A 24,695-nucleotide genomic window follows, 5' to 3' on the forward strand; every position below is an offset into this window, starting at 1 on the left:
CAAACTGTGGTACAGTTAAAGAGCAAATGTACAGCGCTTGTACAGTATAAACACATTATTATTAGTGACTGTTGTCTGTGTCCGATGTTCAGTTCGGGTTTGTCTCATTGGACGTACCTCTGAATTATTGTCATGTGAGCTTGAGAGGATGAGGATCTCAATATGATGAATATCTGGATGTTTAACACTTGCACTGTTACATGACATGCTCATGCCTGTGTCGTCCAGCTGACAGTTTAAATGTTGTTACTCAGATTTAAGAAAAAGAAAAAAAAAAAACCTTTCAGGAAATGCAACAGACTTGCCTTCTTCTCCACCGTGTAGAGACGAGTGGAGGCTTCCATGCGGACTTGCACATTGTTAGTCTTTTTTTAATGGTACCAGTTGTGGTTTTGTGTTAATATCATAACTTCATGTGCTGTGCTCTTTCCATTTTAGACAATGTGGGAACAGTTGTTACTAAATTATTCAGCTGAGTGGGGACATTTTGAAGGTATTGACTGATTGTGTGTGCATTAGCGGACGTGTACTTCCTCTTCAGTGTGGGTAAGAATTACAGTCCGTGTGAAGAATCCTTTACTGACAAGTTGTCTTGGCTTTTTATTTTGCACCGGTGAGTGGCGGCATCGCACTGTACTGTACTGTATGGTCTGGCCACTCTATTAAATTAGGACATCCCTTTCTGCACTAGTCATCATTTAGTGGTGTTCGACCATGTTTGAGGTATATAAAGTCCTTAAATAGCCTTTTAACTTAGAGCAAGTGTAGCATCTGTTTTAGCAGGTTAATGCTTAGGGTTAGGGTTGTAATATCATCCAGTATTAAAGCTTTACTTAAGGAAGAAATGAGAATTAGACCCTAAACCAAACTGGCCTCAGTTTCGCCTCTCATTATAGTCAGTAGATGGTAGTGCACGTGTTACAATCTGTCCTTAATATTAATACTGATTGGAGCACTGCTGCTCTGTGGATGACAGCGTGTAACTGCTCTCATTGCAATGACAATGTCGCCTTTTTGACAAGCTTGACTGGACGAAATGGCCAATTCGTTTAAACGAAGTGAAGCACTATTTTTCTTTTGTTCTTGTTGCCTTACACTGTACACTTAAAACAATCATCTTAGTTTATATTCTGCGTTCTTTTGATAGACAAGTCAAATATGTGCCGTATGTAAGGCTGGGTATCCAACCTAAATATATTTGATAAAAGACAGGAAAATGTGATTATATTCAGCAGAGTGAGGTATTTACAAAATACTGTCTTGGTATAAACTTGGGTTTTGAACAGCACTAGTATCAAAAAACTTCAAATGATACCCAGCCTTATACATAATGACATATTATGTCACTTATGTGTTCCAGTGTCAGCATTAATCAGTGCTTTAAGCCTTTCTAAGTGCCACTTGGTCTCACTCCTCTTCAGCTCTTTTACAAAGAAATCTGATCTCAGGTGAAAAAGGTACGTTCACATCCAAAACCTTAAGTCTCACCATGTGTTTTTTGTTTTGTTTTAATCGCTGCTGTTTTGTCTGATTCAGTATTTTTTAAACCCCCTTTTTCTGTTTTGGTACCTCCCATGTTGCGTGCAGCATTATGAAGGTATTTTGCGCACACGGAGAAGGCTGCAAAGTAATATGATGTGTTGGAAATGTTTTATATAAAAGTCCTTCATAATTCAGTGGGTTCTAAAATAGGATTGGTTGGCCGTGTAGAATCTTCTCCCCCAGTGGATTATTTAAGGACTTTTTGACCAGTGAGAGAACACTTACAAGAGTTGGACTTACTTGAAATGTTTGTTGGATTATCAAGAAGAAATGAACTGCTTGAAGTCGTGTCCGTCGAAGTGTATATGGAGAAAAGCTAAAATGTTTTGGGCAGTGTTTTGAATGTGAGACATTGCTGGCCAATGATGGGTGACATCTTCTAAGTGATGCATTGTGAAAACACGCAGTTTGGTTTTGTTCATTAATGTTTACTGCATGTAATATTTGTATTATGTTTAGCGGTTTTATGGAATTGTAAATAGGGCACTAATCAAATATAACATACTGTACACTCACACTTAAAGACGTGCATGTCCAGAGGGTTTTATACTGGTAATGAATGTACAAATAAAGCTTTGTGACTGGACAGTGTAACTGAATAAACTGAAATGAAAACCATGGCTCCTGTGGTCATACATATGCGCTGTGTACCAGTGTCTCTGCTTTTAATGTCTACTTTTCTGTTGTAGGTTAAACCAGTGAAGTGCTGTATGTTGAAAACACCGTGGCAGTCATGTTAGCGCAGGGACAGAGGATTCACAGGTAAGAGAGCAGGTGTTAGGTCACTGGCTGCTTTGACACAGCAGAACAGTGTATAGCATGTCAGAGCACAGAAGGTTCAAACAGTAAGCAGCATGCTGACTGTAATGTGTCAGTGGGAGGTGATCCGCTGTTGATTAGTACCCATGACTCTGTAATAACCTACTTGATGTCTTGACTAAAAGCTTGCTGTGCGTCACTGCTGTGAAATAAAACCTTCCCTCGCTCTGCTGTTTCAAACCAGCACTGAGGGAAGACAATGACGCAGTGACGACTGGAAAGCCGAATAAATAACCAAATGACACATGGTCAGATGAACTTGGTCCATCACTCCGTGCTGTACTCAGTTTTGTCATTGTTGCAGTTCCTCCAAGTGACCAGTAGAGGTCATAGATGAATGCAGCTGTTTTTCACGGTCTGAAGAAGCCTACTTCGATCCAGTTTAGAGAAATCTTGATGCTATGGCATGCAGTCATATTTCAAGAGACTCTGAGCTTCCAACTTAGTGGCAACAGTTCGGCCCTTTCTTGTTCCAATAAATCCATAACGTCAGTGCTCAAGAGCAGGTCTATAATGGTTTGATGGAAAGTCTTCCTCGGGAGCTGATAGTACCATGTTAATGGCCATAGTTGTAGAAAGAGATGGACACATATCAGAACATAATGATCACATGTCCAGTTGCTGAGCATCATGTGCTTTTTTTAGAACAATGGTGATGCAAATCAAATGTGTCACCAGCTGTCTTCTTTGGGTATGATCAGAAACATTTGGAACTGAAGGTGCTGAAAGCGCGGATGCGAACAGTGAGATCTTTCTAAAAATGTGGACAATAGAGATCCACTCAAGAATCGCTGAGTTAACTTTGAGGTAGTTACAACAGAAGATGTTCAGTATCAGCTGTGAGGAGTTCAGAGTGAAAAGAAGACAGCAGCCAACACTGCACAGAGCAGCTTATGTTCACCGGCGATATTGATTATCTTTTGATAGTTGCTAGGGCAACAAGTTACTGCTGGTCTCGTTCGCATGCATTTCTATTATTTTAGCAGTATAATAATGTCACCTTGGGTGTACTTGTGCTGTTACCATGGTTTCGACGAGCCAGTAGTCTTGTCCCTGTCTGTATTGCTTTCTTTGCACAGAATAATACAGAAGCGGATCAAAGAGGATTACAGGAGAGTGTTTTTTGAGCTTCAGTAATGGTTGATGGTTGACAAAGTGTTTCAAAGAGCTCGACAAAGGAAGGGAGGAAAAGGCACATTGATTCCCTGCAGAAATCGAAATTGAGGAAGAAGGCAACACAGCAGGAGGCAGAATCAGGCTGTTAAAGATACAGTGTGAGGTTTATGGAGACCACAAAATGAGATGCTGTTCTCACAGAAAGTGTTGAAGGTACCAGGCCTGCTCTGGGAAGTGTAATGTCTGAATGACTCGGCAAGTGCGAGAAAGATTAAGTAAGCGAGGGGAAACGCTTGTCAGATCGATAAGAAGATGGAGTAAAGTCAAGTAGCGTGGGTTGAGTCCCTTTGGGAGGTGCAAAGGAAATATTAGAGTTGGAGTAAATTAAATAAGGACAGTATCAGCAGTGACTCTGAAACAGAGCCAGTATTCAGGAGAGAAGGAGCAGCACTGGACATGATTAGTGATGACCATTAAACACCCTGTCTGATCAAGTCATGCTGTGTTTATTCAACAGATCAGTAGAGTCACCTCATTCCCCACCCAAAATAAAAGTGATCTAAGAGCGCACGATTTAGCACTAACCCCCCCAAAGCACATGTTCAAAATCTACTGCTTTAGTTTGGGGGCTTATGAGAGACATATTTTTTTTAAAGCATGTTCAAAGACAGTAGCAGAGGCCAGAATATTGTAGATGAGCCTCTTACACAGGTCAAGCAAACTGTATGCTTCCCTTCCCATAATACGACTCCGTGATTGTTTTATCAGACGCTGGCTGTCCGCGGTAAGAGTCTGTGCCCCCAGTTGTGATGCAGGCATTACATCCAAAAGCCCTCTCTGAGATAACCCTGATGACATCATCATGTGAAAAATGGCTGGAGTGCTCCTTAAATTTGGCAGCCAAGGTTCATAAGAAAATTTTAATTTCATTTCATATATTTTATGTGACAGTTATCACTGTTGATAATACTTCAGTGGATTTAGTGTTACAGAACAAAAGTTCAAATCTCAGTTGAGACTGTAGATTGACCTGTGAAATGTTGCATTCATGTGCAGGTGTGTAGGCTGGAAAAATCAGCTTCGTGATTGGCTGTAGATGGTGAATCTAATGCTGTTTTGCAGTGGACCCTGCTCTCTATATTTTCTTTAAACCATGCCCTCCCTCCCCTTATTTACGCTGCACTTTTTCCACTTTCTTATGCAATTTTAGTAGCTCGCTCTCTGTTAGCTCTCCACTTTCCTGGTATGGCACATTACATAGTTTGTCTAAATTAAGGAGTAGAATACAATAATAATAAAAGAAGAAAGAAGGTCATCGACAGCTACAAATGCCATCTTAGTCCTGTGCCTATGATGATGCACATCGGGATAGAAATCCCAGAGGGGTGGAGCTTCTCATCTAGTGCTGTTAATAATTGATTTTAAGTCTATGTACATTTCAAAACCAATTAAAATGTGCAAAACAGCTTGTATGGAGGATGGAATAGCAGCTATAATCAGAGAGGAGATTCCCTCTACATGTGCTATATCCTGCATAATGAGCATGTCAGAGACAGAGCGCTGACTTTATTCACCCTCTCTGACTGTTACATTATTTATGAAGTGGGGATGTGAGCTGTGCTGTATGTCTTGATGTACATCCCCTCTGCTGAGATGGTGCAAAGCACCCGCTGCCTGCTTGCTCGCTCCATTACGGTAGTCCATAGCTATCAAGCGGTGGAGCAGAGGAGCTTGGCAGATGCAGAGATAGAGAAGAGGGAGAGGACAAGAGAAGCACAGACTGAAGCAGCAGCCTCATTCTCATCACAGCAAAGGTACCGTGTCAACCATTCTTTTGTCTTTCTTTAAAGCATGTGTATAACTGTCACCTGTGAATTACTTCAATGAGATTTCTTCTGCAGTGCAATTTGTATGAAAACTCAGTTTCTGTCCAGCCACAAGACCTCATCCTCCTCCTCATCATCATCATGTTGAGGAAGGGCTCAGAGCTGCGGAAGGGAGACAGAGAGGTCCTCCTGGATTTGGACTATGGGGGTGAAGCACAAACCACAGACAGCTACGGGAGTCTGCAGAACGGGAGCTTCATCCCGCCGAGATGTGTGAGCGCTGTTTTACTTTTTCCTGTAGTGCTGCAGTATGTTTTCCTGTCATAGAGGAGCCACAGAGATATTGAAAGTAGCTGCACATGCACACAGCAGCCATAACCCTGCTGCTTGCTCAGCTCGTCACACTTCACTGACTTCCCTCAGACACTGCATTGAATCTGATATCAACCTGAGAGCACTGGTGTGGGGCTCTGTGTGTCACAGGAAAAACCAACAATGTCCTCTTTCTGAAAGAGTCTTCTCAGTCATACTGTGAAAAGCTCACTGATCATTTTCCATCTCTCTTTTCTGGACTCGTTATTGCAAAATGGAGGCTTCTATGGTTCTGTGTAATGGCACAGGATTTATGGTTAAACCTCTTCAAAAGGAAATTAACTGTCCAAATACAGAACAAAGATTTTACAGGTTTTTGTTCCAGTTTGTTTTCGCCTGCAGCTCTCAGTTGTTTTTAATGATTAGATTTCTAATAATAACTAAACTGGATGCTTTTAGCTTTCAGCCACAGCTGCTGATGGAGACATGGCTGGCGATGAACCCATTCATATTCACTGTAACACAAGAAGTAACCAGCCAGTTCCACAGCTGGGGAATTACTTCAGAGATGGGAGAACTAAAATCGGTAGGCAGCATCAGCAGCTCGCATTTAATGAGTTGTCACAAGCTCACTGATGGGTGACCGAGTCAGTGCTTCATTTAACCTTTTGGACCTTTATGGTTGATCTGGGTTTAGACTTTGTACTGGTGTGGGAAATTCGCTCACGGAGGAAACGGCGAGGGAGGGGGAATGTGACGGGTGAGGAGGGGGAGGCCATGCCTACTGAGGAGAGCAGCAGATCTGAACGGAGGAAGGCACAGCTGGCACAATGGAGGGAGAAGTTTGTACAGAATCTGGAGAGTGCTGGATTGCTCATGGAAAAGGTGCTGGAGATCAGGTTCAGATTATTCATTTTAGTCTTAAATTTGGAATCTGCTCATTGTTTTTGTTGACTTATTGGTTAAAAATGTATCTATGGTGCCTCTTTTCCCTTTAGGAGGAAACAGCAAATGAAAAGAAAACAATCCACTTTCTGAAACTCAGTGCTCCTTGGGACGTGTTGGTGTTTTACGCAGAGGAACTCTGTGTGAGAGCTCCACTGCAGGTTAGTGCTGCTGTTTACAATTTAATGTCTGTCTGTCAGTTGGATGGTCCAGACTGAAAGAGCTGAAGAACTGTTCGATGCTATGGTATTGAACATTGACATTCAAGATGCCCATCCTCTGGTCAATCCTAATGATTCCAATAATCCTCTGACTTTTCATTTAAACCAGCTGGTCAAAGTTTTTATTGTGAAATCTCTCAGTACCAACAAGATGAATTGTCATAAAACCTTGTTCTCCAAAGATGTATCATACTGACTTTGATGATGCCTTAACTTTTTATCTGTGCTCTCATCAAGTCAAAAATGTATCCCATACTTAGTTTTATGACTAAATACCTGCAAAGCTAATGACACTCCCATATCCTGAGCTGTATTTTGTGTTTAGTGAGCATTAATGTTCATTCGCATGCTCACATGGTACACAAACATGTCTTAAACATCAGCATTTTAGCACTGTGATTGTGTGCATGTTAACATGCTAATGTTAGCATTCAGCTCAAGTGAAACTTCGTAGAGCTGCTAGTGTGCTTGTAGACTGTTAGTCTTGTCACATCAAATGCCACTTTTGTTGGATTGACAAGATAATTGCATGCACATACTGGTCATGATGTGAAAGACCAATGACATTGAGGTGATGATTACCGTGTCGGACAACACTGATGACTGTAGCCATAAAGCAACGTGGCGTGATGAATCCTCTCAGCGTACTGCTTGTTTGGCTGTATTGTAAACGTGTTCCTAGTCTTCTGCTGCATTACTGACAGAGTAGCTGCTGAAGGTGCATTTGCTGCGCCTAGTGGGAGATTTTGAACATTTCAAACAAAACTCCTGGACTTTTATCACTATTAGTTATTGGTGGTTAATGGAAATTTTAAGGATTGTAACTGTGTGATAAAACTCTTCACACTGAGTGAATGTATGTTTGTCTTCCAGGCACAGCCAAATCTGGACTTAAACACATCTGCCCAGGTACTGAGTAGATTATGCATACCTAACGTGATGATGGAGTCAGTGCCCAACAGGCCGCTGGACTATTACACATGTGCCTTTCGCAAGTCAAAGATGAACAGGTGAGTTCTAGCTGATGATGGGAAACTAATAAGATCAGTTAACAGTGTATCACAGTATAGAAAGTGGATTTGGCTGAATGAAGGTCTCTCTTCCACAGGTTCCTTGGCTGTGACAACCATGAAAACTATTTCACTAATACACAGAGACACCGTATTGTGAGTAACAGGAATTCCCCTCCAGCACAGGTGCTCAGTGCAGTTGTTCTGTGGGTGTGAGGCTTGTGTGTTATTTCAGGTGTATGAGATTCTTGCTGGGACGGTGTACGGCAAAAGGAAGAGGGCTGAGGTTGGTGTGGACAGGCTGATAAATGAAGGAGTGTACACCGCAGCTTTCCCCCTGCATGAGGTCAGATATCATTTACCTGCTCATTAGTCCAATACAAAATTGCTTCCCTCTCTAACTAACATGTTTTGTTTTTTTCACAGGGCCCCTTTCAGCTTCCAAAGTATGAGATCCGTCCAGACGAGCTGAACCAGAGGCAGATTCTTTACCACTACTGGGCCCGCTGGTGCAAATGGTGCAAGTACCAACCACTGGACCACATCAGGGAGTACTTTGGAGAGAAGATCGCACTCTACTTTGCCTGGCTGGGTAAATGTAAATTCTTATTCAGACATAGTAGTGTGCCTAACATATCCAACCCATGTCCACTTTCCCATGTGGATGTAAGGTTGCTTTTTTTAAATGCTGATCAATAGAAAAAGTCAAATCATATCTCTAATTTTGTTTTTATTCAGTTAAAATATAAAACAAAGTGTATTATAAGTAAATACTGAATTGAAGGGTTAAATGATGTAATAAATGAACTCACATTCCACGTACAGAGTGTCGCGATACTTTGACGTTAAATAGTGTGTTTCGGTTCATCAGTATGCAAGACCCAAGATTCTTAAGCCATGCTGCCATGTGAGGCTGCATTTCCTAACAATGCTAAAATGTTGATGTCCAGCAGACATAATGAGCAGATTGGCATGCTAACATTTGATGATTAGCACAAACCACAACACATAGTTGAGGATTTGCAGGTCATAAACTAAAAATATTTGTCAAATATGAATTTGGACCTGATTAAGGGCAATCCATCAAATAGTCATTGAGATATTTCAGTCTGTAATAAAGTGGTGGCCAAATGACAGACAGGCCAACTGTGCCATCCTTAAAGCCATCCATCTAATAGTTTGACTGTTTTTAATCTCAGGATAAAACTTCACTCATAAAAACCAAGTTAATATTATATGTCCTCATAAATTGGTTTTAAATGAATAATCTGCAATATTTTCATGGATCATATTGTGACAGTCATCCAGGCTATAGCCAGGGAAGCCTTTACTGTTCTAAACCCCTGCCTTGGAGATTTATCTGGGAAATATCCTCCTGGTGCACAGAGAGTTGCACACTTTACATTTCAGCAGAAGTGGATGATTGGCATGGGAAGTAAAATCCATTATGTCTGAACAAAGAAAAGAGTATAGCATTCACAATATTGAACTTTGTCTGCAGAAAATATGAGGAAAATGTTGAGACAATAAAACCATGATCCTCAGGATGAGGCATGCATCTGCGACGCCAACCCGACCTCTTCACCAAGGACATTTCAGCATTAAACAGCAGTGCTGAAGTGTACGTTCCCCTGCGTCAGCCAAGAGCTGCAGCCTAATGGAGCTTTATGTCTCTGCAGGTTTCTACACAGCCTGGCTGCTGCCGGCAGCAGTGGTTGGAACCCTGGTCTTTGTGTCTGGAGTCATGTCCATGGGTAACAACGCACCAGCGTGAGTACACACGCTACACAGTAAACACCTGGAATAAATGATGAGGAGCAATTTGGAGCGCAGGATGACCAACATGTATACAGTACACGAAGAGCGAGGGAAATCAATGCACATTTCAAAGTCATTTACATGGTGAAGCTGTATGTACATTGTACATTGCATGTACTAGTACAAAACTAGTGTTAAGAGACTATTATGCAACATCTGATACTGTAGCCATAGTCCATCTCCGTACTTAATGCACGCACATTAGATTAGTATTGATCTACTTATCTTAGTTTCTGAAAGAAATTAAATAAGCATATTCCCAAAATGTTGAATGAATTATTCCTTTGATGGATACAAGAATTAATGCTCTACTTAATGCATTTCCCTCCAAGTTATGTTAAACAGGCACAGTTTGAGTTACAAATATACCAAGGTATCAAAGCATAGTCTGTTCTGCATAAAAACAAACTCCATAATTACACAATCCACACGGGGTATGTCTGTGCACAATTAATTATACATTGTTCATCACTACAGTGGGTTTACTCTACCTACACAACACTGCGGAATCACTTCTCTTTCAAAATAAATGTACCTGTAAGTCAGTGTTTCTCAACTCCGGTCCTCGGGCCCCCCTGCCCTGCATGTTTTAGATGTTTCCTCCTCCACCACACCTGATTCAAATGATTGGCTCGTCATCAAGCTCTGCAGTGGCCTGATAACGAGCCACTCATTTGAATCAGGTGTGTTGGAGCAGGAAACATCTAAAACATGCAGGGCGGGGGGGCCCGAGGACCGGAGTTGAGAAACACTACTGTAAGTAAATTCTGCCTGACCACCTGTTTTGTGTTTCACATTCTGTTGCTACAGCATCGTGTTGGTGTCAGCAACAGAGAATTCGTCCTGCTATAAAGTAACAATGCTAGAGAAAATATAAGATGAGTCAATATCTCAGGAAAGAAAACAACCAAATGTCTCTTGTTTACAGTGTAGATTCAAGCCATTTATTAGTCTATAACGGATGGAGAGCAGTCAGTGGCAGCAATAAACTGCAGCCATCTCATGTGATAATGGACAATTAGTGCGGAATAATCTCTCCATTATATCAACGAGGAAAATGGACGTCTCTCAGTGAGTCCAGACTGTGCAGCAGATCTCATGTGTAGTCATTGTTGCAGTGAGTCATTGAACAACTCTAATAATAAAAGCACAGCAGCTCTGGGACACTGATTTCAACACGTTCAATCTGCTCTACTTTCTCACTCAATCAATATACCCTGGATTGGAAATATACATACAGTTAATTCACCTAATCCCTTCACTCACACGTTAATATCTGAGTATATGTGATTAAAAGTAAGATCTATCTTTTTCTCTTAGATCTGCTTGATCACCTGATACATCAAAATCTATAAACCTGGTATGAAAAATTTAAAACATGTTTTCTGTGTTGTTGCAACTACTCTGTTTATGTGTCTGTCAACAGCAAGGAAATCTGCAACAGTGGGGCAACTTATCTGATGTGTCCCCTCTGCAACACATGTAAGGCCTGGAACATGTCTGATATCTGCACTATGGCCAAGGTAATGAGCTGTCAAATCATTTCACCGGCTAACAACCCAGTTTATGATCAGAATACGGGTAGGCTTAAAGGTAGACAAGGCAGAAATTCTTGGTTTCCGTTTGTAAACAGTTTTAGGCACTGTGTCCGCCATTTTTGGAGCTTCCTCTTGGATCCATGCTGCTTACTGTCTGGCACCTGGTCACTATCTTTTTAGAAAGTCCTGTCTTCATCCACATGCTGTTATTGACTGATCCCACACACCCACTTCCCAAAGGTTGCAGCCCACACAAAAATAAGAAGCAAATAAGAAGAAAATAAGAAAGTACAGGCAGGAGGCACAGCTTTGCACATAAATACACTGCCACACACTTCTAGGGGGTCAGAAGTGCTGATTGTTTTTTTTTTGTTGTTTTTTTTCAAATCCTGCATAGTATACCTTTAGACTTGGCATTTGTTTCAAAATCTCCTGTACCTCCCTGCATTGCAGATGGGCTACTTATTCGACCACCCAGGTACAGTCCTCTTCAGCGTGTTCATGTCCTTCTGGGCTGTAACCTTCCTGGAGTACTGGAAGCGGAAGATGGCCACCCTGGCCCATCACTGGGACTGCATGGACTTCCACGAAGAAGAGGTCTCACAATCCTTCCTTTCCTGCTTGCTTTCAGTATGAGTGTTCATACGAGTCTCACTTGTCTCCCCAGAGATGAGGTGTGTCTCGCATCCTCTGTGTTCTTCCACACAGGACTTTATATAGCTTTAAACGATGTTATTGTGGCAAACTAACACTGAATGCTGGATCCTAGATAAGTGTTTAATTCACTTTCACCATTTCATTCGGAATTTACAATACTGTTACCTTCCCATCCTGAGCAACCACGAGTAAACGACACAGTAAAACATTGTCGCTGATGTAAAGGATGCTGCCACCTCACCTCTTGGGAACCTTCTACCCACTGGTTTGCAGACCTGGGGTCTGTAGACCTGAAGTCTGCAGCTGGACCGTTCTCAGCAAACCCATAAAGTCTGTGTGCATTAATGCTGGTGTCATCACTGCGTTCCCCTCAGGAGCGTCCTCGGCCAGAGTTCGCAGCCATGGCGCCCACTATGGAGCAAAACCCAGTGACAGGAGTCAAAGAGCCCTACTTTCCAGAGAAGACCAGGCTGTCCCGCATGTTCACTGGCTCCATGGTCATCATTATGATGGTGAGACATGTTTAAAAATGTTTTAAAGATGTGTGAATGTAGCATTACTGTAAATGAAGTAGTCTACTGGTCAGTCTGATGAATGCTGTGCAGGTTGTTTTATTGGTGTCATTAATTACTCATTTGTTTTCTTTGGAAATAATTACGTCATGATTTGATTCTAATGCAACATTCTAATCAGAATACAAGTACGTACAAATATACTATGCTGTTCTTATTCTTACAGTCATTTCCATCCTACTTTGTTTCAGTGAAGAGTTTCCTTTGAGCTTGTAGTGGTAACTGAACCCTTTTCCAAAACTGAATCCAGGTCATTTGCCCACAGGGCTGGATATGATCTGATAATCTCAGCCGTACACTGTAGACTCAGTCTCAGGATTAACTTGTTCTTGAACAGGTATCTGAGGATCAGCTTTCCTCCACTCCTCTCCTGACAATACCGATCAAGCTGGAAAATCTAAGATGCTGAATGGCACCAGCACGCACAGTCTGTAAATGGACACTGCAGAAAATCGTATCTGTGATCACTTATCGAAAGCAAACCAGGAAGAGTGACTGAGATTGAAGCCTATCCAGTCAAATAGCTTTCTTTTTTTCTTATTGTTGAAAAGAATCAGTGGGCAGTGGTGTAGACAAAGATGGCTGCTCTCCATTTGGCCATGCTGGTGTGTCACATAATATGTGGCTGTGAGGGTTAGGAAACCTGCATGAATGGAGTCCATCTCCTGAATCTCATGAAGAACGACTTCACTGAGATGCTGTAGCTCAGCGTCTTTTATGTTTTCAAATGACCTCATAGCCCCGTGTCTTCCCTCTCAGCTGTGTGTGGTGATGATCTTCCTGGTGACAGTGGTCATGTGCCGCGGTATCATCAGCGTGATGATGTTCCACACCGGGAGCCCCGTCCTGCGTACAGAGGTATATCACAGCTTCACAGGGCGTGGACTTCATTTTTAATTTTGAATATTTTGTTCTTGTAATGAGCTCTGTGCCCTCTGAGTTTGTGTGTCCGTGTATGCATACTTAACATTCATACACGAGTGTGATCTCATCCTCAGGCAGGGACCATAGCCAACATCTTGAGCAGTATTGTGAATCTGGGCCTTATCCTGTTGATGGGCCGGGTCTACACTGCATTAGCTGAGCAGCTCACTAAATGGGGTAAGAATCAATACTGCTCTCTAACACCTCAAACCTCAATACTGTATGTTGATATCAGCCTCTCACTGGATCCCCACTAACTAAAAGCCGAGACTCCTCAAAGAGCAGGCGATGTCTTGAATTTGATCCCAGCATCTGCAGTAAAAATAGACTTTTACTGAGGGCAACAAAGAGACACTGCAGAGTGGGAGAGTGCACGCATCACTGCAGCACACACTCTCTTATTGTGTTTTTGACATCCTTTAATCAGTGCATTACAGTAGATGCAACATCTAATAGCATGCTTGTGGTCTGCTGGACAATAGATAGAGAAATAATGACATAAATAATAAGAGAAAGGAAACTACCCTTAGCCTCAGTCTGAACTCATGAAGATGCTCATAAGCAGCGTCAGCTCAGTGAACCTCTACAAAATGTTCAATTTAGACTTTATTTGCTAGTTACAACTCCAGGAAGTCTACTTGCACCGCAGTTCCTCCTATGTCACTTTTAAAGATGGTGATACCTTACCAGGTTCTATTACTTAACCTAGATTTTAGCTAGTTAGCGCTTAGCTAAGCACAACAAGAGTGAACAAGACAATCAGGGTTGCCATGCTAACATGCTCATGTACCATGGTCGTCACCTTAGTCAGCATGTTAGTGTGCTAACACTTGCAGACCTGCTAATTGGCTCTAAAAACATGGCAAAGCCTGATGTAAATATTGCAGTATGGTATAGAAGTCGTGGTGGTTGATCAAGTGGTTGACCACCAGACTGTCAGACCAATACTGCCATTCCTAGAGGCACACAACTGAAGTGGCTAAAACAAGGGGGTATGTAAGCAAAAAGCTCAGAAGTTAACCGTACTGTAAACATTCAGTGCTGCTGAGACAGCCAAGTTGAACTATATACTAACACATTTTTCAAGTCTTGTTGTCCAAGAGTTGAGGACATCCATTATGGTCACTAGTGGCTGTAATATATCATGTTAGCAGGTCAAGTGGATGTTGTAATGGTTGACGTCTCGCTTGAGTAAATTAGACTCAGTTATTTTGGTTAATGGCTGTCTAATACAGTTTACTCTGCTCAGAGTTGTTTTGTCCATTTCACTCCGTTTGCTATTAGAGGATAATTCCTTTTTTTTCTTGGATCCTTTTAACAAAGTTCTGGTCATTATCTCTATCAGTTAGGATGACAATATTATATTTTTGCCAATTATTGCTGAGTTCTCCGAATGGCAACATGTGCAGTGATCAGACAGGGTGTAAGCAATGCCCTGATCCCTAAGCTTATCTGAACAGGCAAACAGTTAAATGATTACCAAGGATCCAATGCCACAGTGTAACCCTCTGTCCATGTTTTCTCTGTGGCAGAGATGCACAGAACACAAACCCAGTATGACAATGCCTTCATCTTCAAGGTGTTCATCTTCCAGTTTGTCAACTTCTACTCGTCCCCCTTCTACGTGGCTTTCTTTAAAGGAAGGTGAGACATGGAGCACACAAATGGTTTGGAAATGTAGAACATTTTGTGCCCAATAATATTTTAACTTTGCCTTACTTCCCTGTGTGGGTAGGTTTGTGGGTTACCCCACTAACTATGGGACTTTGTTTGGAATGAGAAATGAAGATGTGAGTATAATAATTTACCAGTAAATGTTAAGTGGAGAAAATATTCCAGATCGCTGCTGTTGTATTTTTATCCAAACATGCTCCACTGTGTCATATCTGTTTGTGTCTGTGCGTCTTCACACCCTTTTTGCAGTGTGGTCCCGGGGGCTGCCTCATTGAACTGGCTGAGCAACTCTTCATCATCATGGTGGGAAAGCAGCTCATCAACAACATTCAGGAGTTCATTATCCCGTATGTTTCCTGCTGAGGCATCACTTAATTACTGAACATGTTATGTTGTACGATGCATATTAAGTTTTCCTGCTTGTAGTTAAACAGTTCTCAGATTCAAACCTGTCACACTTTGCTTCATGGAGCTTATGAGCCACTTCAAGAAGAGGTTTTCCAACCACTTGGGAGTCGAATTTGGTGAAGTGAAACTGAATTATAAAGATAATTTAGCTATCATCAGCTTGAATTCATAAATAGCTTTCATAAACCAAAATAGAACCGTAAAATATAATGAAATAGAACAGAATAGATTAGAATTAGCATAATATAGTTTTCAGATTTCATAATATCCAGAGTTCTCTTTTTTACCTGCATGACATTATCATTGTTTTTTAAGTGTTGCATCAGACTGCTGCAGCCTGATTGCAGCTCTGTTTGTTTGGTGCAGTAAAGCTCATTGCTTTACCTCTGCAGTACTGGCACTATGTCTGTGTGTGTGTGTGTGTGTGTGTGTGTGTGTGTGTGTGTGTGTGTGTGTGTGTGTGTGTGTGTGTGTGTGTGTGTGTGTGTGTGTGGGTGTGTGTCTCCAGACACATAGCAGACCAGACAACAGGGAAAATTTGGGTTGCAGTGGGCTTTTGAGTTTTTGAACAGGAGTGGTGCTGTAATGCGGTGTTTCCCTTCAGAGTTACCCTCAGTTTGTAGGGGCCTTCCATAAAGAGACCAATGAGGGCAAGTGTGAGAACTTTTCACCTTCAGCTCCAGACAAATCATCAGAAACTGGCAGCAGAGTGAAAACTGTATAGAAAAACTGATGACAAGGGTGTGGAGGCATGGATTTTCTTCTTCTTATCATGTTTCTTTAACGTTTTTCTTGACCCACTTGCAAAGTGTTATGGTTAGCCTTTCCAGGCAAGTGACATTTTGTATTGGAACATATATGAACTTTTCTTCTATTAATATTGTAGTTGCATCCCAACTCAGGTCCTGAATCCTTTGAAGGACTTACTCCACATGTTTATAATGGATGACCCACTGGCAAGGCCTTAAAGGTGCAGTGTGTAAGATACTGTATGGTCTGAATTTTAGTTTAACATTATCAACAGAATGTAAACAAGTAACAGTTCTGATGTTATGTGCTGCTTCACGGATCTCCTGTCCAGGCCTGCCGTGTCTTATGTGATAAGCGGAATCAGAGTCCTGGTTGGAGCCATTGGTCACTTCGCCACTGTTTTCCCTGGCGTCAAACTGGCCTCCATCAGTCTTGGAGGCTGTGTCCAGTCCTGGTCTGGACATGCTCACTGGGCTGCTGCTGAACCTGGTTCTGTTGCCTGCAGTGTAAACACCAATAACCCTGCTCCGAGCTCTCGATCAGAGCAGACTCCAGTCAGTAAATAATGCTACTAGCTACACGGCTAACTGAGTTAACTAGCTAATGGCAGCTAGTAGCTACAGCAAAGAGTGCAGTTTGCAGCAGTTAGCAGTTACTCTGGTGATATGCTGCTTCTTCTTTGTTTTGAGTGACTGGGTGGCAGCATCCTCGTCTTCTGATCAGCACGTCTGTTCCAGATGTCCTTTCTTGTTTATATCTGAGAAACCCGTCCAGCACCTTATCTTTGTTATACCGGATACTGTAAATGGAGCAGCTGATAGAAGGCACCAGCTCTGACCTGCTGTGACTCTGACAGCACTGTGTGAGAGTCAACATGGAGGACTGGGTGTGGTTTTCCATGTTTGTCTCTCCTGGAGGCAGCAGAAAGAAAAGCACGTGCCATTGTCTCCATGTACATAAAAGATACTCTGTGTGTGTGTGTGTGTGTGTGTGTGTGTGTGTGTGTGTGTGTGTGTGTGTGTGTGTGTGTGTGTAAAATTGGTGAAAGTGGACATGTGGTACTGTTTTGCTGAACACGTTTTTGAGGCAGATACGTCTCACAGCAGAGCTGGAATGAACTACTGTGAGATGCCAGTTGCAAAGACACAATAGGACCATCTGCAACTGCTTTTTAAGATTTGAGACAAAGGGACTTGTTACTCTGACAACGGCTCCAAATGAATCCCGCTATGAAGAAATGAAAAACTCATGTTCACAGCAAAACCTTAATGCTGAAATCCATGCAATATCCATGATTTCTAGTTTGTATTCAGGATATACAAACTACAAACACTAGAGACAAAAAAGATTGAAAGTTATGTAAACAGAAATGAAAGGCAGTATGAAACACATTAAACTAGAATCAGATAAAACATCGGAATGACCACCAGCTCCTGTTTTGTAAAAGAGCATAATTAACAGTGTTTTCATGTCTGTTGTCATGTTTATTTCTTGTTCATAAGCATGCTCCCTGTCTCTCTCTGATCGGACAGTAAGGTGCAGGCCTGGCGCCAGAAGAGAACTTTGGCCAAGGTGCTTGGGGCCAAGGCATCCCATGAGCCTCAGCGCTGGGAGGAAGACTACCAGCTGGTGGAGTGTCAAGGCCTGTTCGAAGAGTACCTGGAGATGGGCAAGTATCCTCTACTGCATCTAAAGAACATCATGTCAGTGCATACAATATCATGTAGTGTGATGAACAACTTAAACAGGAATAATGTAAGAAGTTTCGGTGGTGTGCCATGCTTCATTGTGCTGCAGTGCTCCAGTTTGGCTTCATCACCATCTTTGTGGCAGCGTTCCCCCTCGCTCCGCTCTTCGCCCTCCTCAACAACTGGGTGGAAATCCGTTTGGACGCCCACAAGTTTGCGTGCGAGTACCGCCGGCCGGTGGCTGAGCGCGCCCAGAACATCGGAGTGTGGTTCAACATACTGGAAGCCCTGTCACACCTGTCCGTCATCGCCAATGTGAGTGCATTGAACCTGACGTCCATGCCAGACCAGATACCGATCTCTTTTCCACAGCATTATCGTTGTATCATCTTCTCTTTGCCATCTGCAGGCTTTCCTGATAGCCTTCACATCAGATTTTTTACCTCGCCTGCTCTACCAGTACAAGTTTGATAATGATCTCAATGGATACATCAACTTCACCTTGGCTTACGCCCCACTCAACTACACTGAGTACCCCCTGTGCAGGTACAGTCTGCTGATTCTCTCAATGCATGGAAACAGTGGGGAAACAGTCTTTGCTGCTAAATTCTGTATTTTACCTCTCAAATATTTTATTTCATTTCATTTTGGCCATATCCTTCAAAAATTTCAAAAGGGTTTAGTTTTCATCTTGCTGGCTTCAGATCACAGACTTGGCCAACAGAGGGTAGTATTACTAATGTTTCATCCCTTGTTTCAGTCTGTTCTCGTGTGCTGCTGCTGCATATGAATGTATACCAACCATTACACAGTATGTTCTGCAGTAACTGTATTTTATTTATTTATTCTGTAGATATAAAGCATACAGAGACAACAATGGAAACTACTCACTATTCTACTGGGAGCTTCTCGCTGTCAGACTTGGTTTCATCATTGCCTTCGAGGTATGAAGGGAGCTGCTTTGTCTCTGTCTCCTAATGTGTTTCCTTCTGCCTGTTTCAGACATTTAATTGTCGACATTTTATTCATTTCTATCTGTCGCCCACATCTCCCTGTGCCTCTGTTCCCAGGCGCTCCTTTAGCCTTCTCTTAGTGAATGTTTTAGTTTTTCATGTTGCATTGTACACAACTGTTATTTTGTAGCTGATGTGTATTTTTACCATGTCTCCTTTCTTTCTCCTCTTATTTGACACTTTCCTAACTCGTTCTTCTCCACCATCCCATTACTTCTCACAGCCTCTACCTCAGGCCCTGTCTCTCTTTTCGAAAGCCTTGTGTCCCACTATTTACTAAAACAATGCTCAAAAATGAGGAAATAATGTATTTGTCAGGGTCAGTCCATTCATAGATGAATAGCCATTTGTAACCCAGGGGATTTTTTATGGCAGCAGGATGGTGGATGTGTGCTTCACTGAAAATAAACAAAAGATTTCAGAGTTTTATTTTTATTTTTTGGCCTTCATCAGTAGTTCCCTTGGTTGTCATGGAGATAATTCAATTAAGCAAAGTCCAAAATGCTCTTCCCACATCTTTACATGTGATGCCCAACTAATTGTGTAGTTCAAGCTTCACATTGTGTGACAGGATGATGAGGATCTTAAATGTCTCTCCTCCTCCAGCATGTGGTGTTCTTCGTGCTTCGAGCCATCGACTGGGTCGTACCTGATGTCCCCGAATCCCTGGAGCTGAAGATCAAGAGGGAGCGCTACCTGGCCAAGCAGGCTCTGGCCGAAAATCAGGAGGCTCTGTTGGTGAGTCGAGGCCAAGGGGCCACCCCTGCCACCCCAGGTATTTCCAGCCCAGGTCAGTGGTACATGGGACACACGCACACATGCACACATGCACACAATGCAGTGCAACATACAGTCATTCATAAAACCTGTCAGTTAATATATGTTGCTATAGTTCTATGATTGAATATTTAGGGCAAGAGCAAGTTTTGACTTGTAGCTCAGGGGTCCTTAATTGCTTTAATATAAGGGAAATTGAAGCTGTAAGCACACATAGACCCTCTTTGATATGAGTTACTCTAAGAGAAGCAACCATTTGCAAGGGGAATGTTGGTGACAGTGATCTATGATCAAATATATCAAAGTTATGCTTTAACTTTAGCAGAAAATTCATAGTTCACCCAAATCACACTAAAGCATATTTTCTCAGTTGGCCCTGTTTCTGTCTAGCACACAAAACTTTAGATTTTATGAGCAGAATGCTTTCAGATATCAGCCTCTCGAATATCTGCTGCTACACAAATACAATGGAAGTGGGCAGAATTCATCTTGTGCTTTTCAAAGCACTGAAATTACACTTGAAAGCCTCAACAGAAGTGTATCTTTAGACTAACAATGTCCTTGTTACTCTGGCTAACAGACCTCACTGTTGTGCTTTTTGTGTGCTTCTATCCACAGTCAGTTATTAAATTAAACACACACATCAGTTCCATATCAGCTTTGTGGAATCTGACCTAGATATCAGAATCATATTGTAAATGATTGATGTCGTGCAGCAGTTTGTTTTCGCTGTGGTTCCACACAGATGACAACACTCCAGCAGAGTTCACAGGTTACACACAGCATTAAACCTGTCACTGAGACTGTTGATTCTCATAAATAAATTCCAGATTTTAAAGGCTTTTAAAAGCTCACCTACCCATGTGCACGCCTCCGCAGAGCATTTGCAAAGCACCTGCGGCTCGCTACGCTGCATACAACATGATCATTAAAGGTAATCTGTGTGGGATCTTAGCCAGATACGTCGGAGTCAGATGGATTTGATTACATCCACAGACTTTGTGGACTGATGTCTGTTGGAATAGTTTGTCATTTCCTGTCAGCACCGCCGTTGATGTGTAACTTAAAAGTATGACAGAAATGACTCGGCCAGAGTAAAATGAAAAATCATTACACTTCAGAAGCGAGTAAACAGTGAAGAGTGAAACATTTAAATATACTCTGAGTCCAAGTTCATCCTCTGCACCTGAGGATCACAGCATGAACATTCACATTCTGCTCAAGGAGAATACAGTCCCATGGAGTGTACTTCCACCTCATCTGTGTGTGTGTGTGTGTGTGTGTGTGTGTGTGTGTGTGTGTGTGTGTGTGTGTGTGTGTGTGTGTGTGTGTGTGTGTGTGTGTGTGCGTGCGTGCGTGCGTGTGCGTGTGTCCCTGTGCTCTGACCCATGCTGTTGTCCTGTGTCTCATGTAGTGAATGTTGCTGGATGAGGACAGGTGAGTACTACACTACTACAAGTAAGTACATGGCATTCTCAAGAAGGATGCCATTATTTCATTAATCATAGAACTGATTAAATTAGAATGAACTCAGAGAGGATCCTTTGATATATGTGATAAATAAGTACATAAGAAAATATATATAATATTATGTAATATATATATATTGAATTATCGCCCAGCCCCCAGGTGCAAAACTTACTGGTAATGATGAATCAGGACACGGTTAGCTAGCTTAGCATCTCTGGCTATATCACTGGTTTCCAGATACTGTCAGTAAGTTCAGGTTATGCTTTCAGTCTCTGTAAAGGTACGATGGTACCAAAGCTAGCAACCTCACAACTGCACTAAAAGCACAAATTGCTGTGTTTTTATTCTAGTTTAGGTTATTAGTCAGGAGGTTTGGAGGTGCTGCTAGTTATATTTTTTAACTTTGGACTGAGCCAGGATGGCTGTTTTCCTTTCCTTCCATAGTCGAGCTCGAGCACACGTACATGAGATTGACATTGATCTCATAGTCTGAAAAGCACATAGGTATATTCCTCAAAAAGTTTTAGAACTCATAGTAAGTGAAACATGTTTTATAGCCAGTATCACTTTTATAACCAGTCTGTGCTGCAAGAATATAATACAGTAGCAGCCAGCTGTAATTCAGTAGCATGTTGCAACAGAGATTGTCTGTGTCAGCTTTTTTCCCTCTCCATATCTCAGAGTGTTCATTGTGACAGAACTAACTCTCTCCTCTCTCTCTCTGCTCCTTCCCCATTCCTTCTGTGTCCAAACCCAACTGCGCTGCCTCCCCTGAAGCAAGCGACGCGTCCTTTGGAAATATGAGTTAGGACTAGCGTGGAAAACAGGAAGAATAAAAGACAGTCCTTCCCATCGGGGATAACAGCAGTGAACCTTGAGTGGAATGCTGTCTTTGCGCTGGGATTTTATTTTCATTTTATGAATGAGCATACTGCTGCACAGATATTATGATGAGCAGGTGTGTAATGGAGCCTGAACTTGTCCAAAACTCAAGTATATTCATACTAGGCCTATAAAAGTGACATCTGTCCCTTATCCAAAGCAAAAAAAAAAAGAAAAGTTTCCACTGGCTAACTAAAGAGGCAGCATGGCCTGTTAATGCTGTCAGACTGTTTCAGGATCTGTTGGGTCCAGTTACAGTTTCACACAGACCTGACATGTGCATCTGACCCAGCCTGAGAGTGACTATGAAGCGTGGACTCCAGGCCCAATAATATTACAGTAAAGTGATGTCATATGTTTAATGACACAGTAACTTATCCCCTCTGAAAAAATGTTTGCACTCATCCCCAGTGGTTTTTATCCTGATGCAGTGATGCACAGGTGTACTCGACTCTGTGACATCATGTTGGGTGTGGTTGCAGATGCAACAGAACACACTTCTGAACACACACAAACACACACCATCAGTGAAGCTGGGTGTGGTCAGAGGTGGAACCAGAGAGGACAGTGAAACACTGCTCTTGAACATGCTATTATTCTTTAAAGGGGCACTCCAGTGGTTTTGCATTTTCATAAATTTGGGGGACAATGCAGCAAAGGCTGAGATATCCTGGCTTAAGTCCTAATGCAGATCACAGTGTTTTGCAATGTCTTTCATAGACTTGTGAACAGGGAAGAGTTGTTTTTGAGGGTTACAGAAGAGGTTCTCCTGTCAAACTTATTCCTTCTGAAAAACACACAGGTTTGACCCATTCAGATATCTTTTTTTTGCACATTATGACCATCAGAGAGCAAACCAGTGCAACAAGACACATACTACTTGTACATTATTTCAACATAAAGAATTTTTTTAAAAAGATCTACTTACCTACACATTGAAATTTAAACTAATAAAATAATGTCCTATGCCGTGCTGTTATTATTGGCTCGTTTCAGCTTGACCAACATTGAACTTCCAATCAATGAAAGTGATGTGTGCAGTTTCCAACTGGCGCAGGTCCACGTGTCCTGACACGTCATGTCTTGGACAAATGGTATAATTTCTGGTCACATGTCATCTGATTATGGACCCTATTTCCTCATGTTTTTGTGTCCAGTGACTGATGGAGACAGCAGTTTTTGACAAATTTCCAATATTGAGTGAGAGCGCTGCAGCCATGAAACAGGTTGCAATGTAATCCCTGTGGGCATTTGGTTTACGTACAAAAAGTGTTTGTTTTGCCACTGACAGACTCAGAGTGTTGTTCTACAGACACAGAGGTCGACCTACAGAAATAGGCTTTTTTGTTACAGAGTGAAATCCTGTTTGTTTGCCCAGAAACAGGCCCGCACAAGAACAGCCACCACAGCTGAGCTGCTTTTTTTCCACATCAAATATAAATTTTCACAATCGAATGCCTGCCCGTTTTTTACAATTAAATTATGTATTTGAATTGAAAATATTTTTTGACAGCCCTACTGTTCAACAGTTCAAAAATATAGACATAAAAATCTAGATATAATAAACATCCAATCACTGACCTTAAATTTCTCTGTGTGCACAGCTAAAAGAAATTGTATTTGGCAACTATGGTCTATCTTTAAAGCCACCTGCCAAGTTGAAATATTTCAGCCTGATGGGCACATGTCTCCACGACACTCACTTTATCATTGAAACAAATATTCGTCAGTGGAATACAGTGGAGAAACCACCGGTGACTCCTCTCTTCACAGCTGCATTAGACTCTGTCTGCTAAATACCTCCATACCCCCAGCTTGTAATGCAAGCTTCCTGTCAAACATTTATGGCCTTTAAACCCAAGACAGGTTATTTTTTCCAGACTTGGCAAAGCTCCTGCAGTGGGACAGACGACATTAAACAACATACTACAGTACACCCCATAATGAGTGACCGATCTCTCTGTGTAGAATCAGTGGAGTGCTCCTCCAAACTGAGTTCACGTGCTGGTTGTTTTCTTTATAGTGACCCCTACCTTTTACCACTCGCTGATACTGTAAAAAGAAACTTTTATCCTGCTCATTTCTAAAAGGCTTTGATTGTAAGCTGTTGTCTTCACTGTGATGAAGAACATCTGCACCCTCGCCTGCAGTCTGTATGTACTGTATATACACATTCAGTATACTGTAATGTTTACTGAGCATGTTTGTCTTTTCTACTCAAATGCTCTGCAGAGTTTCATGTGGAGGGTTTCTGTGAGTTGCTGCTGTATGATACTGTAAACAGGAGTGAAATAGTACCTCGCTAAAGGACGTATTTTGTGTGTGAGCTGTTTTGCATTTAAGACCTTTTAGAGCAAAATAAATCTAGTTTGATGAATGCAAACGCCTCCATAGTGTGGAATTCTGAAATGCTGATGTGTCAGCTGGGAGATACTTTTCTCTACTGTGCTGTAGGGATGAACTTTAATGTTATCACTGCTTTCCATCTACATTCTCCTCTGTCTTCCTCTTCTCTCCCTCCCCCTCAGAGGGTATAACGTTTTGAAGCAGCAGAGACCTGCAGACAGATTAACACGACGCTGACTTTTTTTAGGAGTCTGAAACAGACAGGTGTTCGCTGATGATTTCTCGCTTCCTCTCCCTCCGCCCCTCACAAGCTTCACTGATGGCAGTGACCTTGGGCATCTCCTGACTTCTATTTTATCTCCTCCTGTTCCTCTTCACCCTTTCTTC

At 42.0% G+C, this 24,695-nt stretch overlaps 1 protein-coding gene across 3 annotated transcripts; it reads left to right on the forward strand.

Annotated features, from left to right (window-relative positions):
- Positions 1–5,213: 5,213 nt before the first annotated feature.
- On the forward strand, positions 5,214–24,342 carry ano11 (anoctamin 11). Of its 3 annotated transcripts, none has more exons than XM_070969332.1 (24): positions 5,214–5,291; positions 5,412–5,576; positions 6,075–6,201; positions 6,313–6,500; positions 6,614–6,721; positions 7,655–7,791; positions 7,890–7,947; positions 8,027–8,137; positions 8,218–8,383; positions 9,471–9,561; positions 11,036–11,132; positions 11,601–11,744; positions 12,179–12,316; positions 13,136–13,234; positions 13,375–13,477; positions 14,833–14,944; positions 15,036–15,090; positions 15,224–15,321; positions 17,665–17,801; positions 17,930–18,135; positions 18,230–18,366; positions 18,674–18,764; positions 19,440–19,571; positions 21,858–24,342. In XM_070969332.1, exons 2-24 carry the CDS (start codon positions 5,445–5,447, stop codon positions 21,882–21,884), a joined length of 2,694 nt encoding a protein of 897 aa, XP_070825433.1. In that variant the 5' UTR covers positions 5,214–5,291; positions 5,412–5,444; the 3' UTR covers positions 21,885–24,342. The 3 variants fall into 3 exon arrangements, with proteins under 3 accessions (XP_070825433.1, XP_070825431.1, XP_070825432.1); XM_070969330.1 differs by having other exon boundaries at positions 19,440–19,623; positions 21,858–22,123; XM_070969331.1 differs by lacking the exon at positions 5,214–5,291 and having other exon boundaries at positions 5,404–5,576; positions 19,440–19,623; positions 21,858–22,123.
- Positions 24,343–24,695: the final 353 nt, after the last annotated feature.

The sequence above is a fragment of the Chaetodon trifascialis genome, chromosome 8, assembly GCF_039877785.1.
Source record: "Chaetodon trifascialis isolate fChaTrf1 chromosome 8, fChaTrf1.hap1, whole genome shotgun sequence".
In the NCBI taxonomy this organism is placed as follows: Eukaryota; Metazoa; Chordata; class Actinopteri; order Chaetodontiformes; family Chaetodontidae; genus Chaetodon; species Chaetodon trifascialis.